The 17,072-nt window shown below is 33.6% G+C and overlaps 1 protein-coding gene across 7 annotated transcripts; it reads left to right on the forward strand.

Moving 5' to 3' along the window:
* The first annotated feature begins 1,922 nt into the window (after positions 1-1,922).
* Positions 1,923-16,837, forward strand: LOC117681827 (flagellum-associated coiled-coil domain-containing protein 1). Of its 7 annotated transcripts, none has more exons than XM_034447942.2 (17): positions 1,923-2,100; positions 3,386-3,512; positions 9,215-9,340; positions 10,558-10,672; positions 10,771-10,886; positions 11,044-11,067; positions 11,543-11,626; positions 12,387-12,480; positions 12,829-12,890; positions 13,031-13,128; positions 13,787-13,939; positions 14,252-14,355; positions 14,453-14,524; positions 15,045-15,134; positions 15,342-15,451; positions 15,760-15,859; positions 15,970-16,837. In XM_034447942.2, the coding sequence occupies exons 2-17, from the start codon at positions 3,388-3,390 to the stop codon at positions 16,276-16,278; spliced, it is 1,782 nt and encodes a 593-aa protein (XP_034303833.2). In that variant the 5' UTR covers positions 1,923-2,100; positions 3,386-3,387; the 3' UTR covers positions 16,279-16,837. The 7 variants fall into 7 exon arrangements, with proteins under 7 accessions (XP_034303833.2, XP_034303834.2, XP_065933319.1 ...); XM_034447943.2 differs by having other exon boundaries at positions 1,958-1,977; XM_066077247.1 differs by lacking the exons at positions 1,923-2,100; positions 3,386-3,512 and adding an exon at positions 4,397-4,431.
* Positions 16,838-17,072: the final 235 nt, after the last annotated feature.

A 17,072-nucleotide genomic window follows, 5' to 3' on the forward strand; every position in this document is an offset into this window, starting at 1 on the left:
AGCATATAAGAATGCTTTGAATCGGATTTAATAGCTTCAAACATTGATATAACTGATATTCAAATTTTGGTGTTTTTTCTAAATCAAAACATTTAAGATGAAAAAAAATGATTTGTTGTATCTAAATCGTGATGACACTCCTGTAATATAATATCGAATGAAGATAAAGTTTATAAACCATTTTATTTGCACGACGTATTTCCCCCACTTTCCTGCGAGAAAGCAAATTTATTTATTTATTTATTTATTTATTTATTTATTGTACTTGGAAGATTTCTATGGTAATCTTCCAAGTATGCCACATTAAACTTATATCAATAAAATGAAAAGAAAATCAGTTGCCTGTGACATCTGTGTATAAGTTCTCTGATGAATTACCAGTATATAAATAGTGCCTGTTTGGGAGGGTAACCGTTGAAATTGACATCCCGAGAAAACCATTGTCAACCGACGCGAAGCGGAGGTTGACAATGGTTTTCGAGGGGTGTCAATTTCAACTGTTATCCTCCCAAACAGGCACTATTTATTTTGTTATACTGAATGTCTTTTTTAAAATGTTTAAGAAAATTTTACTGCTTTTATATAGGAATAACGTGAATTCTACAGCGAACCGTACGCGCATAATTTTCACGCATGTAACATTTTTTAATGTTACCCGTTGCCAAGTGCGTTGCTAACGCTGAGGGTAATAGTAAATATTATTAACTGCGTCTTAACCAATCAGATTTCAGTATTTAACATGAAAGTATAACAATAATAGATATGCACCTGTTATATAGAATTAATGTACATGCAATGACATTCCGTATTCCAAGAGGAATAACTCGAACCAAGTTTATACACCTTTAACTACATGTACATGTTTACTGCTTTTAGGTAGTATGGGACACCTCCACTATGGCTCCATATTATGTCGTACTATTTATCGATATAAACAATAAAATTAAGTGTAATAATATGAATACATGTAGTTTCTTTTCCATATCGGGTCAGAGGGTTCACTAGATACGTAAGTAATGGGTTCGAATACCGTAGGGGATTTTAAAAATTTTACCTTTCCAAAATTTTTTAAAACGTATCTTTTTGGTGTAATATTGTAACTTTTGAATATTCTAAACCGGTGGAAGTATTTGAATTATAAAGTACTTTAATCCACATTAATATCGACCGATGTCCAATACCACCTTGAAATCTTTTATGCATTGCAGATATTATGCCTATAATAGTCGTATTATGCAATTATTCAAAATAAAAAACAGATTATGTTTTTTCTTTGCGACGAAAGTTCTTTGTCTATTAACAATTTTCTATCGACAATTGAACGATCTGTCTTAGAGTTTTTTCCTTCATAATTTGACGCAGTCTTTTGTTATTCAAACAAAAACCTATCATAACCAGAAAAGAATGATAGAAATTGGTGGTTAAGGAATTATAGTCAAAGACTTAATCGTCACTATCAAAATTAACACATAAATTAACACAAGAAATGAAAATTGTATATTTTCGATGATTTTTTTTTTGGCCACGGTGTTTCTTTGTTTCTTATAACTTGCTGACGTGACAGAGATTTTTTTACCTTTTACACCCACCCCTGCCCCTGATTCAGGATCTGATCATGAAAACTATAATGATAGTTTTTCAATATTTCGAAGAAGAAATAAATTCAAAAATTATTCAGCGAAATCTTTTTAGACAAGGATAATTGTCTGAAACTCAAACACACAAAAAGATAGTGAGAAATGCACGTAAAGATCGAAATAAGAAGAACGAAGGAAATAGAGTGTTAACAATATACTTAAAGCCTGTCAGCAATGATAACACACAAAAAAAAACTAGAAGATCCATGCCAAAACTGTTGCAAACAAACAGTATTTCGATAGTAAACCGAAGAAAGCATGAACGAATTGATTTAAAGCGCCTACCTGACACAGACGATAGCTGGCGTGCTTGGAAACAAAAGGGAAAATATCTTCAAGGGTGAATGAATTTTGTTGTAAACAGATTGTAGTTCATCTGTTGGCGTTTTTTCAGACATGGGGACATTTTTAATTTGTTGATTCAGGGTTTGGTAATCTTTCATTAACCCACGTCTTAAAAAAGGTGAGATAAACACACATTTATAAATATTGCTGAAACTCGAATTTGTTCTAAGCGTGACAGGTGGTCGTCAATTGAATCAATTTTATTTCAAACCATCGCATAAATGTTTTAATTTAATGGATATGATTTACATCATATATGAAGTAGATTTGAATTAAAAATGTTTACATCTTTTCTCCATTTGGAAGTATTTGGGACATCTTGCACAATTTTTTCAATGTTATCATACAGCTACAAGTATCATGGCATTTGCAATGAAAAATCTTCGTAGACTTTTATTTCTAGCTGTTTATTGAAATATTACATGCTAGATGGGGTGTTTGAAAGGAAAATCTTGGAATTTTTTGTAATATTGAATGAACATTATTTGAACCATGAGGTATTTAAAAACATTGAAGAGATAAGCAAAATTTGCTATGAGTATACATGTATTTTGGGACAGTGTGTAGTAGAAATGCCTGCAACGGAGGGCAGTTCAAATAAGCGAGCTCTCGCAATCAGCATTGCTCACTCAAATTTGTGTTACTGGTATTGGGAATTTTGGCAAGCGCTCGCTCTGTTAAATTTGCCTCAGGATTCATTGTATGTTTGGCAAATTATTTATATTCTTAAAAAGTTAATACAAATTAAAACTTTTCAGACTTTCTAGTATACCTTGTTAAGTCCTATGAACATCAAAATAAACAATATCTCTTTTATTTGTTTTTATGTATTGCACTTAAGAATATGGACATAGTGTAAACAATGACTTCATATATATTGTCAAAGCAAGCACAAGCTATTCTTGTAAATTGCCAGCTTGCACTGCAAGCTCTATATACTAATATGTAGGTAAACAACGAGCAAACACTATATAAAATGCCAGCCATTCTTTTGAAAACAAATTTAACTATAATCACTGCATCCAAAAATTTCTATAGCTAACTCAGTACTCAATCTGGCTTCATCAAAAGTGGCTATTTGATCATTAAATGAAAAAGGCTCTCTTTTTTATATCATATGTACAAGCCATATTAAAAACTTTGAGAGTTCTGTGATATCAATCTTTAACTTTATTTTTTGCTCTCAAAAATCGTGTAAAAAAGCTGATGTTACTTATTTTCTGTGTTAAAATAAATGTTCTTTCCAGTTACCAGTACATGCAATAAACTGCAGGTTACATGCTCTTTGCCATTTCGGTGTAATTTTACCTAGTACCCTTTTGTTAATAATATGTGTACTTACACTGTTAACATTTTCTGCAAAGACTGTCTATTTACCGTACTCTTTTCTATTTGTTTTCCAGATATGAGTGCAGATATTCTGAATTATTCCTCACAAGGGGGAGTAAGCAGTACTCTTTTTGCCATACCAGGATTGCCTCCACCTTCAGCGGTTTCATCTAGTCACTCGTCTAGAACAAGAAGACCAAAGTAAGCTTATATAGACATGTTTTCTTTTGTCAGAATAACAGGGCTATGGATGGATGTTTAGAATTATCATACTTAATGTAATTGATATCTGCCTAAAATGTATCTGTGTTTACAGCAGTTTTTCCAAGAACAATAGCAGTCATTTGCAGTAAACGAATCCTATCTTAATGAAATTGTCAAAACTTGATAAGTTATGTTGAGATTTTCAGATATACAAATTGAGTTTTAAATCTAGTTTTTTTCACATGATTTTATGGATGTCCTTATCTACTTAGTCAGTTATTGGCCAATTTAATAATTTACCTTATTTACACATAAGAAATTGATTTTGATTTCCTTTCATTGTTGCATGATACATTCTTTTTTTTTTAAGAGTACAGGGAAATTAGATTTCATTATTATTAGTTCATTGCCTTAAATTATTGAATTAGTCTTTTTCCTGCAAAATATCTAAAATGAATATCTAAGACTTAAGTTAAAATGTGTATTGCAAAAAAGCATACACAAAAGTGAAAAATTTATGTGAAGAAAAATCGTTTGAACATTGATGTAAGCACCTTATTTCCTTTGATAACCCACATGCCACCCTCTGTCAGTGAAATCAATCTCAGCCTTGGTTAATGTCTGTGTTACATCACTGGTGACTAACCCCACCCCAAGTTACCAAATGCTTACTCTGGTAAAAAATAAATGACAGTGATATTTCAGATATATCAAAGTAAAAATCAAGCGTCAGACACTGTCGGTGTTAAAAGCTTTCACCTGGATTCCCGCGATTGTTGACTCACGCAAAATCAATACAAAGTAGATGTTCAGTTTTCTTTTTCCATTGATTTTATCAATCGACAATCAATGTTAGATTCTCCCTAGTAGAGCATGAAATCATTTTATCAGGAAGCATGTATTTTTGTTCACCAAGGTAACACACTTTTATTTTCTGAAATAAAAAGATGTAGATAATTTTTTAAGTTTCCAAATTTGGTGAACGTTGTTCTCTTTCTGTCAGATTTTTTTTGAGGTTGGTTGTTTTTTTTTAAGTGCAAGGTCTCTTGAACTTTTTATAATATCGTCGAATTCATGGTGCAGGTTCTTGTTTCTAAAATTGAATGTTTTTCATGGAATTGTTTTCACACATGTTTGGATTATCGTACAGAATGTTCTTTTTAGATTTGAAAGTATTGTCATGCACGTTCACATTTTGTATGGATTTAAGATAAAACACCTGTTTGTGGTTGGATCCTGAATTAAAACAGATGTTCCAGATGTGTCTGTCACATTGTTTACATGTGGACATTTATTTCTAAGCACCATATGTATTTCAATGCATCTCACCGATGTCTCAACTTTAATTTGACTACAAAAAACCTAAATGTTTTAAAACACGTTTAATAACTATAAAACAAATTCTAGACATCATATTTATTACCATACCCCGACTTTAAATTTGTATCAAAACTGGGGAGATTTAATTGTTTTACATGGTCGATAAATAGAGATTCTGTGGTCTGGAGTTCAATCCGTTTATATCATGTTACACACCATCAAGAACGATTCCATTCAGGCCAGTACTAAGTAACGGTTATCGATACAAGGGCAGTGCTTTAATGAGGCCGATCTCTGTGTACATGTAATGGACTTACAGATTGAGTATCTACACCCATACAAGCATTGTACGAGATGGAAGTAACCTCACATCCTTTGTTTTTCAGGTGAGATTGTTTTCAAGTTGAATCAATGCAAGTCTTATCTTGACTATTCCGATTTATTGTACGACTATCAAGCCAAAGAAATAGTTTACAAGACCAAAGGAATAGACCCCTTGACTGGGTAGGGTTGGAGGGGGGACCCTAACTCAGGGTCCCCTACTGGACTGTGAGTTGGGTCCAGGCAGTCCTTTCTCGTCTTCTGATACAAGTAAATGCATTTCGTCTCTTTCGATTCGTCACTCCTTTCCCCTCCCATTTCAGTTCGAAGATCTTCCATTTCCTGTTTCATATTTGTTTCATTAATTCAATATGTCTATGTGTGATCGAGAATTTTGGTAAGTCTGCAGAGATTCTGTTGTTACCATGTTAGGGTAATCTCCGATAAGACGGAATCCAAAGTTTCTCTTTTCGTTCATTGTTTCCTTTTAAATGCTCATAGTTTTATCTTTCTATTGAATGCACTATCACACGTGTTCTTTATTTTTCTCTACTAATTAAACAAATCCAGAATTCTTTGGTGTTTGATAAAGAATTGTCACCTAAATCTACAAGAATCGTTTAAATTTTGAAATGGCTGTAAAGGTGAGAAGAAGTGTAACTATTCAAATTATTTCATGTTTAGTTGAGATAACCAGTCGAATTGGAAGTAAAATAAGCCCCATTGTGTGAATCAAAGTATGAGTTGTATGAAACCTATTTCGGCGACAAAAACATTGAACAGTGCAAATGCATGTATATGCTCACATTACAGAGTTTGAAAACCCATTAAAATCAACATTCTAGCTGCTCAACGAAAAAAATAATTATTCTTTTGATATATACACAAACTATCATTTACCTTTAAATGTTAATAATTGTATATACAGACAAATCGATTTGAAATTGTTAAAAATGTTCACGAAATTACCATCAAACATTGAGCTTTAATAAACTGGTTATGTGTGTAAACAAATTTGGCAAAACAAAATTTGGAGTTAATTGGTTAAAGATTTTTTTAACAATTAGAATTCACAAGTATAAAAGATTTCAGAGTTGAAGTAAGGGCTCTTTAGTATAGAGTCTATTGATGGCCGCTGTACAAGTTACAATTATCACTTGCACTCTTGCTTCTGTATCTTTTTTCATATTTCTAGATACGTTGAACAATAGAGTATTCCAACTGTATATGCACACACAATTTTGTTGCAAAGACAAGCGGACGCTTCGTTTGTCGTTTTTGCTTTTGGTCGATTTTCTAGACGATTTTTAAATCAAAAAGCTAGTCAAATGGCTGGATTAACTGGTTTTAGGAGTTTTATGCCAAACCTGTCAATCCCCGAATTTCATCCTTTTTCCCTTTAACTTTATCGGTTAATCTTAGACAGTCTTAGATAAAAACCTACAAGTATTTCCGTTCGCATGGTTGGAAACTCAAGTTTGAATTTGGAAAAGTTTTTTTTGATTCCGAATAAAGAATTTTTTTATCTTTGAAATAATAGTGAAAAATGTTTGTCTTGTATTGATTCATCTAAACGCTTTTTATCTATCATTGCTTAATAGCAAATACAATGTAGCTTTGAATAATTTTTCACAAGAATTATAATTTTTCGTGAAGTTTTCCTGGTTGATTTTGCCTCCAAATGTTTGGCATGCAATGATATTAATTGTTGAATTTAAAACCCCGCCTATTTATAGGAATAAGATATTGTCTACATATCTAAAAGAAAAGTTTAGAATTTCACTCGATAGCTGGTCTATAGGTCATGCCAAGTGTTTATATCTCCTCTCTACTGTGTCAGCCAAATCCAATACACAAATGAATTGTTCGAAAAATTTAAAGGGTCCCAGAGCATTCAGCTCTTAAACTTGAGCACTTGAATATGCTTTTAGTACATAACGGGGATTCAAAGTTGATCTTCCAGATATGTACTATGTGACAATGATTTGAAAGTGGAGTGTATTCTGGTGTACTGTTGTCATTGTTTCTGTGTCGGGACCCTGTCCGGGAGTTGACAGATGCTTCATTGCCTTCTTTCGTTTCAAGGAACGGTTTTTGAATTTTAAGGACAAATGGAATCGTTATCTACGAAAACTGTGTCGCTTTGATAATGGATGTGAATATGTAATTTTAAATGCTTGTTTTTATTTTTTAATGTGTTTATTCGAGTGTAGCAAGTTGGAGTAAAAAGGGTTCTTAAATTCTGTATTTTTTGAGTCTGGATCTGTAACTATCGTACTTATTTTACGGACAAATATTTTGGAGAAACCTGCATTGAGTGTTAATTCCCGCTTGTTAGAACCAAAAACAGCCTTCTAAGACCTGCATAAAACCGAAGTAAGGATTTTCTTCGTCTGTCGTGCCCGGATTACGGTGCACAGACTTGATTTTCGGCATTTACTTTTATCTGGAAGTTGACGACCCCTTCGAATTTCTCAAAAGATTTCGCCAAACATCATAAGCCATAAAATAAACTTAAAGCTTGTCTATCAACATGGAAGACTCGTAAGAACCTAGTTCTTGGTTATGGTTACTGGAGAGGCATTAGAGGGACAGAATGACAGATGTTTTACCGAGGCTCGCTTACCAGCCCAAGTCCCACTCCTTTGATGAGAGGAGGCTCAGTTCCTACCCCAGACCGGACCTAGCCGATGGGGAGGAGGAACTCTCACGTGATAATTTCCCGCCAACCTTCACCACTGTCTTGCCAAATGTAAACTCTGATGGTTACACCCTCACGTCCTACGCGTCCTATATTGGAGACCCCCGAAAACTTATAGTACACTATGTGTGAGTCTCTCTCTCTCTCTCTCTCTCTCTCTCTCTCTCTCTCTCTCCTGTATTTTTTTTTGTGGTCGATTAATATAAATTCCATGCACCTAAACAATACATTGTAATTACTTTTTAGTTACTTTTCTTGATCGAATGTTATCGGTAGAACAAGAATCAAATTTGATTTAAAAAACACATTACGTTAGGGTAGATCGAAGTGTTGTACTCTTTCATCTCATTTCATAAATCAATGCTCATTTCTTTATTGACTCACCTGCATCGGACATTAAAAACGTTTTATTTAAGTTTGGGCTCGAGGAGAAAAAGCCCAAAATGTCAACAGATATCTATACAACCTCAATGTTTGAAATTTGTTCTCAGTTTGAGTGCAATCTTAGTTCTAAGCAAACTCGATTTCGGTTTTGTTAAAAATCATTAACGTTATGTAGATTTTGTGTTAATATCCAGCTTGAGATTGATCAAAATATTTCTTTACTTCATGCGAACTGATGCATTCCCTAATATTTTAGAATTATATAGCAGGGATTGATCTGCCTTCGCATTAGACTCTGGGCTAGATATTTATTTTGAATGCAAGTAAATATAAAAAGCTTGACTAAGCACAAGAAGGAAATCATGAGTAGATATTATATCTGCTATTTAGTTAACATTTTTATCTTGCTTACAAGTTAATCAAGGAAGGCCATTCAGGGGTACCGACATGGGTATTTAATTCTTGAATGATTCGTGACAGTCGACCTTTCATTTCGAACAGACTGAACATGTACATCAATTAAGTTTCTGTCGAATTGGTGATGGAAACTTGTCAAGATAACCCATAGCTCATTTAGTTCATTTTGATTACAACTTCTTATCATTTGCATCAAGTGATACAGTCTATCTGATGTTTTTGACTATTTGTACTTAAATGTTGCATGGAAGATTTGTTTTCATCCGTGCAAATCACTGTAAAGGTATGTTTTGCAAACAATATAAAGATCAAAAGCATCGTAATGTAGGGTTTTTTTTTTTTACACGCATCCCTCAAAGTGACATTCTCTCAGGTACCCAAGTGTAAAGATGATTTTGAGAGCAGGTTTTATAGATAATATTTTTGTTAGTTATTAGATTAGATTTAAGGGGAAAAACTTAAATTTGTAGAACGCGAAGGAATTCTAATGTGAAATATCAGTAGTGCACTTATATAAAGGTATTTGATATCTAATCCATGAAATTTTCCGTTACAGGTCCACTCCGGCCTCAATTAGAGTTTCACTCAACGCCAATTCACACCTGAACAATGTACATTCAGCCCCGCCTACCAAAATCCACAGGCCACGGACTGCTGCAGCCGTGCTGTCCGCTAAATCTGAGTGAGTCTAAAAATAGTATCAGACGGTCAGTCACATGTTACACTGTCATCACGTGATATGTGTCTAATAGTGCTGCATACTGCAGGCCGTTTATGACTATCGCAACTTTTTAATGTTGAACTTAAAAATATCGTAAAAAACAATATGAACAAATTATGAAACTACAGGTATATTATAGTATGTGTGAAAAACTTTTGACATTGCAGAGACATTTTAGAAAATGTTTTCGAGTCATTTTTAAGAAAAATTTGAGAATCATTCGGGGGTATATTTTTTAATTGTAGAACATCCATACTTCACATCGTGAACAATGTGAGCGATTCTTTAACAGTTGAGTCACATTCAGCTAAGTTGAGAGTAGGTTGTAACCAAATCTTCACACGTTTCCGAATCGTCACACTTAGATCATAGAAAAACCCATGATACATATAAATATGCAAATTAGCTTTGAGTCATTTTAAACAAGGTAATAAATTTATATCTGCATTTGAGGTCTAAAAGCTGCTTTACAGGTTCAAAGACTAAATATCTATTGGTTTGGAACTAGACCAAAAGAGGTTGCAAATTTAACGATTCTACGGTATTAGAAATCATTGTCAACCAATTGAAAGTGAAGGAAATTTACGACCAAAGGCGTGTAAAGAAATATTACGATTGGTGAAAGGAAAGAGATCAATAGAAATAATAACAAAATGACATAATATTACGACGACAACAGCTGTTTCTTTTCAGAATAAAGTAAACAAAAAATCTTCGGATATCCTATCAATAATGCTTATGAATTATCAAAGTTTAAATAGTGTATTTTATTAAATGTTCAGCCATTCAAAGTTGGCCCAATTCTACCGTGTTAGACGCGGACCACGACAGTTTGAAGCGATAAATCCACAAAGGCGGTGCCCTTGCTAATCACTAATTCTTTAAATAAATATTTAACTTATTTTCTATAACGTTTTCACCCCAATGTCGTTAATCACGTCTCAATATATCTACCAGCGGGTTAAAGAAGGCGGGGTCTATGTATCCGCCTTCAAACTTTTCGTATCCGGTAAATTACGTATCCGATTTAGCAACGAAGGGTGTCAGTATTTTAAAAAATGAGTGATAAACGTAGTACAAGTACATTTCACATCAGTAAAAAATATGAAGTTCATGTTTTAAATATCATTGAATTTCATTAACTTTGTATTCTGAACACTACCTTTTTGTGATTTTAGGTCAAGTTGTGACCGGGTTTCCCAGGTGGAGCACGAACCCACCCGTCGCCACAACCTGGAGAACCACATGCCAACCAAACGCAACAAACCGCCGCCGTGGCAAAAGAACCTAGACGTACGTGATGAAAGACATAGACACAGAGACAAACTGACAGATGAACAGACAGGGTAGAGAGAAGTGCTGATGTCATATTTTCATGGTTTTGCTTTCAGGCCCCCCTCGTACCCTTCGTCACTGGACCCGGTTACATATTGTCCAAGAGCAAGTCCAAGTTTGCCGTCACCATCAAGGAGGAGTTCTTTGATCCTGTGGCTGATGAATCTCAAAAGTAAGAATTCTTTACATAAAATGTTAGCTAGAAAGAAATGAAATATTAAAATAAAAATAGTGATAAACTAATACATGAGCAAAAAACTTGTCAGCATGTGATAACCTATAATACATGTACATTTCTAAGTAAATAATTATTCCATTTATCTTTACAGGAGGAAACACATCCCCACAGAAAGGTAAAAAACTGAATAAAAAACAAAAAAAAAACAAAAGTTCAAACTTAATTAATTTTTTTTTCTCTTTTCAACTTATTGTTTGATAAAACGAAGTATTCATCTATTTTATGGGGATCAATATCATATCATTATTTCATGCCTATTTCAGACCATCTTCCAGACAATCTAAGTAAATCTGAATCTTTATTTTCCATGTTCTAAATAACAATAACGAATAAGAATCATGATTGACTGCTTTATGGGATGGTTTAAGTGTGCTTTTTTATTAACTTTTGAAGTTCTTTGAACCAAGCCATAAATGTTTGCACACAAATCAATACGGTTAATGTGAATTGAAATATTTCCCGTTTTCTGAGGTCATAAATAGCACTGCAAATCCTTAATCAAACGTTGAGAGTCTTTGATTTTTTATGTACCGTTGCATTACACGTCGATAAGACTTTTGAAAGGGTTTTGACTTCATTATTTACCCTAGAGTGCAAAGTAATAGCCAGAAAGACACGTTCAAGTCCACCGGTTCTATGAACGAGCATGCGTTCATGGAACAACTGATGGAAAGGTATCCTTCAGGAGATTCCCGTAGAAGTCCTATCACACACCCTTAATGACTTATTGATTGTTTATTTTGTCTCCAAAGATTGGTCACCACAGAGCTGTTTTGGTTTAGTTGTGTCACAAAGATTCGATCAGATTTTTTCTCACAGAGTGTCCTGAATTCCACAGAAAATTAACATTGTAATTAAACTTACCTAACTTATTGTTGCACAAGTGGAAAGGATTGTTGTGTTAAAGAATGCTTCTAATATAGCAATGCAATGTACGGGTTTTATAATAGCTTTAACTCCATTACTTTTTTTTTTTACAGAATTGATAGCTAGATAAATGACATAAGTAATTGTTAACAATGTTTGATATAAATAATTAGCGCCGAAATAGATGTATAATACGTTGTATTATAGGCGAAAAATCAATTTAACATAGATATACATTTGTATTTTTTGTTGTTGTTTATCGCAAATTTATCGCAAGAAATTGGGGTTTTTTTCAATTAGTAAAGATTGATCTATTGTCGTGTACATTTTTGTTATAGTTTTGCAAATTTTAAAAATTGTGAATTTTAGCACATAACGGAAATCTTGCTGTTTTTATAACAATCGGCAATAATGGGTACTCGGCAATAATGGGTACTCGCACGTTAGGTGCAGAAATATTTGTTTTTTAATCCAAAAACAAAATACCTTTATTTCTTTAATACTAGTATATGAGAATAATCGAAATAATCATGTAGTCACTGACCTAGCGCTTTGCTTTTGCCACAGGGACACGATGATCCAACAGTTACAGGAACAAATCTCTGACCTGTCTCTGTATCTGGAGGAAGAGAGGGTCAACCACAGACAAACCAAGCAAAAGGTGAGTACTCTAAAGTCAGGTTTATTTGTGGGGGTCAATGTTCGTGGGTAGCCAAAATTTGCCTGGTTCGTAGAGATGTAATTTCGTTGGTAGCAAGCTCAGGATAATTTTTCATAAATAGCAAACAATGACTTTATTTACTTTGGTGGGGATGTAATTTGTTTGACAAGGACTCCCCACGAAAGCCACGAACATTGGTCCCCCACGAACAATGATGATTTCTTGATTATTTGATGTCTCTCAGAGTTGTCCACGAAGATTCTTTTATACTTGTTTGCTTTTGATTTGAAAAATTCAAATGTTTCAATAAAGGTACATGTATATACATGTAATTATGATTATTTTTAGGCGGAGGAGTTTCTAAAAGACAAAATAAACGAACTAAATGATCAACACAATGATGCAATCAGGTAAAACATATTTTGGGATTTTTGATCATATGTTTATTCCCCAAATTGTAATGTTGAGCAGTTCCATGATGCTTCCCTCTGTGTAAACAACATGCAATACTTAGTAATTAAATTTGAGGAGATGGTACGACTAATTACAGGGACCTTGAGGAGGATCACCGAGAGGACATGGAGAGACTCCGCCTCAGTATCGAGGCCGAACACCAGGCCTACAAAACGGCCGCCGAGGGACAGATACGTAAGTTACAGGGACGGCGTGAGTTATAATGAATAACATTACCGTGGGCAGATTCTTGGCCTGTACAGTCACAAAAGTGCTGCTATGCTCTGAGAGTACATATACTGTCTGTTCTGCCTTTAAATGAATAATATTCATTTAAACAAATCAGACTAAAAAGAGATTTATAAATGGAATCCAGTGTTATACAAAGTTAAATCATTTTTGCCCAGTTGAGATGATATTGAAAATGTAAAAAAAAAAAGAAAAAAAGAAAGGTGAGTGGAGAATTGTGTTCAGAAATCGCCGACTGGATGTCGAATCAACTATCTTAACTCTTCAAGTGTTGTTCTTTCAACTGTCAGAGCGGCGAACTACAGGCATGAACATCAAACATGATATATTGAAATTCTCGTTTTTACTACTGACACAGTCATTGATGATAACCGTTATGTAATAAAACATTTCTAGAATATAGGACAACTCTACGAATATGATATAGATAAGCAACGTCTGTAAAAACCAATTGTAAAGAACATTCAATATGATTCTTTTTAATTTAAATCTTAAAAGCATATTGAAATCAATAATAACATCGTTCCGTATCAAGGGAACCAGATTTTTAGTTATACAGTATATGGTTCTTAAAGCATAAAAGTTAGAACTGATTTTATTTTAGTGAAAATGAAGAAAGAGATCGAGTTTTTACAAGGGGCCTTTGAATCTTACAAGAGCTCGCTTCACCAAGATATGGACGACAAGTGGAATAAGCGAGAAAGTGACCTCAAGTTAATGCTTCAGGAGGAAAAACAGGCCGCCATTCACGAAATGAGTAATTAATTCATAATCAGTCACCTAAGTCACTTAGCATGCACAAATCGAAATAAATCAATTATCTTGTAGACACAACGCTTTCAAATGGACCCGAATTCACTATGTTCTGAAGCAAACGTTTTCTATATCCAGTTGATAAAATAATAATTAATCCACAAACTCAAGTGAATTAATTGTGAACAGCATCCATTTACTTAAATTTACTAAGTACTAGTACTTTGCTCTGGACTTTGCACTTATTACTATAAACTAAACTTCAATATTACTTGTACTAGCAATTTATGTAGAAAACTTCTGTTTTTCCAAAAAGAAATGAAAGTAATACAAGAGAGGAATGTTGAAAGAATAGCCGTGCAGAAAGACCATCAGAAAGCCATTGACAATCTACGCAAGGAGCACAAGAAAGAACTTGATGTGAGTGTCCAACCCAAATGTTTGAAGTTCTTGATAGATGTAGCCCCTTTTATTTAAATGATTACATCATTTATTATTCTCTTTGTCTTTTACTTAGGCTTTAGTAAGGAAGTTTTCAAATGCAGCTGCTGATTTAGAAAGATTAAAGAAAACTACAGCGGAGTTGAAGGTATCCCATTATGGCTTATATTGCTATTGTGGTACAATTCAGAAATTTGAAAATTTTGGTTTGTATAATCATTGTACAAACCAAAATTTTCAAATTTCTGAATTTTCTGAAATTCCCACAGGAATATGATTTTTCCTAAGGGAATTTTATTTTTCCTATGGGAAATTTATGTTTAAAGGTAAAAATCTCACCTGTCAGGTAAGATACACTTAAGTCAAAGGTGGTTATATACTCTCTAGACTATGGTCTATCATGTGACATAAATGGAATTTTAGAGAAATGCGCCTTAAGCGAGTTCAAAACTGCTACCTTGGCTCTGGCATAATTATCTGGCACAGTGTTAATGGCAAAAGTAGCCACAATTGCTCCATACCAAATTGTTTTGAATAGAAAACAATGAAGTTTTCCTAAACTGGTGTATCTCAACTCGGTTATTTGCCTCTGGGAATTTGGAGAGTAATTTTGGAATATAAAACAATTTCAATTTCTTATGTTTTTGGTTTGGGTGGACTGCTTGTAGGAAACAAAGCGAGACCTGGAGACGATAACGGTGGCCTACAATGAGACCTGTCAACAGTTGGCCATCACCTCCAGGGAACTGGCCGATACGGTGGGTGTCTACCAAAACATGTACATATCACAAAGGCAATTATAGTAGCGAGTGTTCGGTCTGGTTACTTGTTGTTTAATAATTAGTTGGAACTACGCTGTATATGAATGTCTTGCAAGACTGTCAAATCGTAAGACCACTGGCATTAGGCTTGTTGAACATTTTTGTGCAAAATGATTTAAATATTTGTTGTTTACATTTTTTCAGAAAGTTAAGCTATTGTCTTTTGAGGAACAGTTTGAAGAGAAAGTCCAGCAAGTGGATTTTAAATATCAGCAGAAAATTAATGATCTTATTACACAGAATATAGAGCTACGGTAACTAGTTTTTATTCTGAGACAGTAGTATTTATACACTCAATTTGTACATTCAAAGTTCGTCCGCAGCGCGTTGAAATTTGTAAAGTTTATTTTAGAAGTACAAACAATATGGTCTACCCTATTGCAATAAAACAATCATTTAATTTTTACTTTTGTTATGAGTTTTGCACGGTATGGCGATTGGATATGACTATAAGTCATGGTAGCTTGTAATACAGAAACAGAAGACGCCACAATGTGATTATCTTTTGAAAATAAATGTACATAGAAAACTGTATTAGTATGGGTGTTTGGTACAATTTCAGACGGTTGTATGTAAAGAAGTGTGGACAACTCTACGAGGAAAAGGTCAACGTAGAAATGGATAGAGTTAAAAGAGTCCAGTCTGCGAAAGAAGTCATGCAGGTCGGATATCAATACTTACTTCTGATAATATTACTAAGTGAACACTGAACAAGGTTAACGTCATTTGTATTTATGAACGCTGCTATCAAATGGCTTTAATTCTTTTACAGTCAATGTTACGGTCAAAACAAAGGTCTGACGTTAGCTTTGCTCCCGGGGACCCAGAATATGAGGAAGTGACCCACAAACCAAAAACCAGACCGGGAAGTGCTCCTTTAACGAAACACGAGATGAAGAAAGCCCACTCGTCCGTGGGAAATACGGATCACTTGCTGGAAAAGGAAGAAATTCCAGAATTCCCCGATAACTTTTTACCGGAAGTCAGTAAAGAGATTGATGAACTCAAAAAACAGATAATGTCAGATATAAAGCTGCCAACAAAAGAGGAAATGTTGCAAGCGCTGGACAGTGCTAGGTAGTGACCTAAATTTACATTTCTGACGTCATGACATGACGTAAACATATAGGAATATACATGACTATTAAGTATTACATGTGATAGAGGGTACATGTATTTATTTTTACAAAATATCATTACACATTTATTTACTTAAGAGTATTTTCCATATTTTTTTATTTATAGATTAATTCTATGTATAGAAAATAGCCATAATTAGTATTTATTTTAAATATAATAGTTATATTTCAGTTTATGTGGAAAGCTGCACCAGCTCGTTAATTTAATGTATTTTACTGTACAATAGATGTATTTCTCCATGCTGTGATAAACTTATACTCTGTTCAAATGAACATGTATTTATTTATTTACTTTTAAGTCCTATTCCTTTTGAAAAAAAATTACTTATAAAAATGTTTACTAATCGGGCAGTTATATTATATCAATGTCTTAGAAAATATTTTTTTCTTGCATGTTTTGCGAGACAATGATATAATTTATTACAATTTATATACGAAAAGAAAATGTTGATCACGAAGTGCTTCATCGACTTATTCTATACTGAATAAAAGTATAAAATTGATATCAGTTTTGAAATTCAATTGAAGCATGAAAAAATGCAACAACAGCTAGAATGTTTTGCTACTGGGTGTCTGTTCAATATCAAATAAAAGACAAGGGTTATGAGTTGTTGTGAATTAACAGAAATGCTGTGACATCCAATTTGTATGTTTGTACTTTAAAATAAATAAATTCGGTAAATTCTTTTACAAACTGAAAATTAAGTTTCTATTCACCTTTGTGTCACTGAAGGCT

The sequence above is a fragment of the Magallana gigas genome, chromosome 2 (assembly GCF_963853765.1).
Source record: "Magallana gigas chromosome 2, xbMagGiga1.1, whole genome shotgun sequence".
Lineage (NCBI taxonomy): Eukaryota > Metazoa > Mollusca > Bivalvia > Ostreida > Ostreidae > Magallana > Magallana gigas.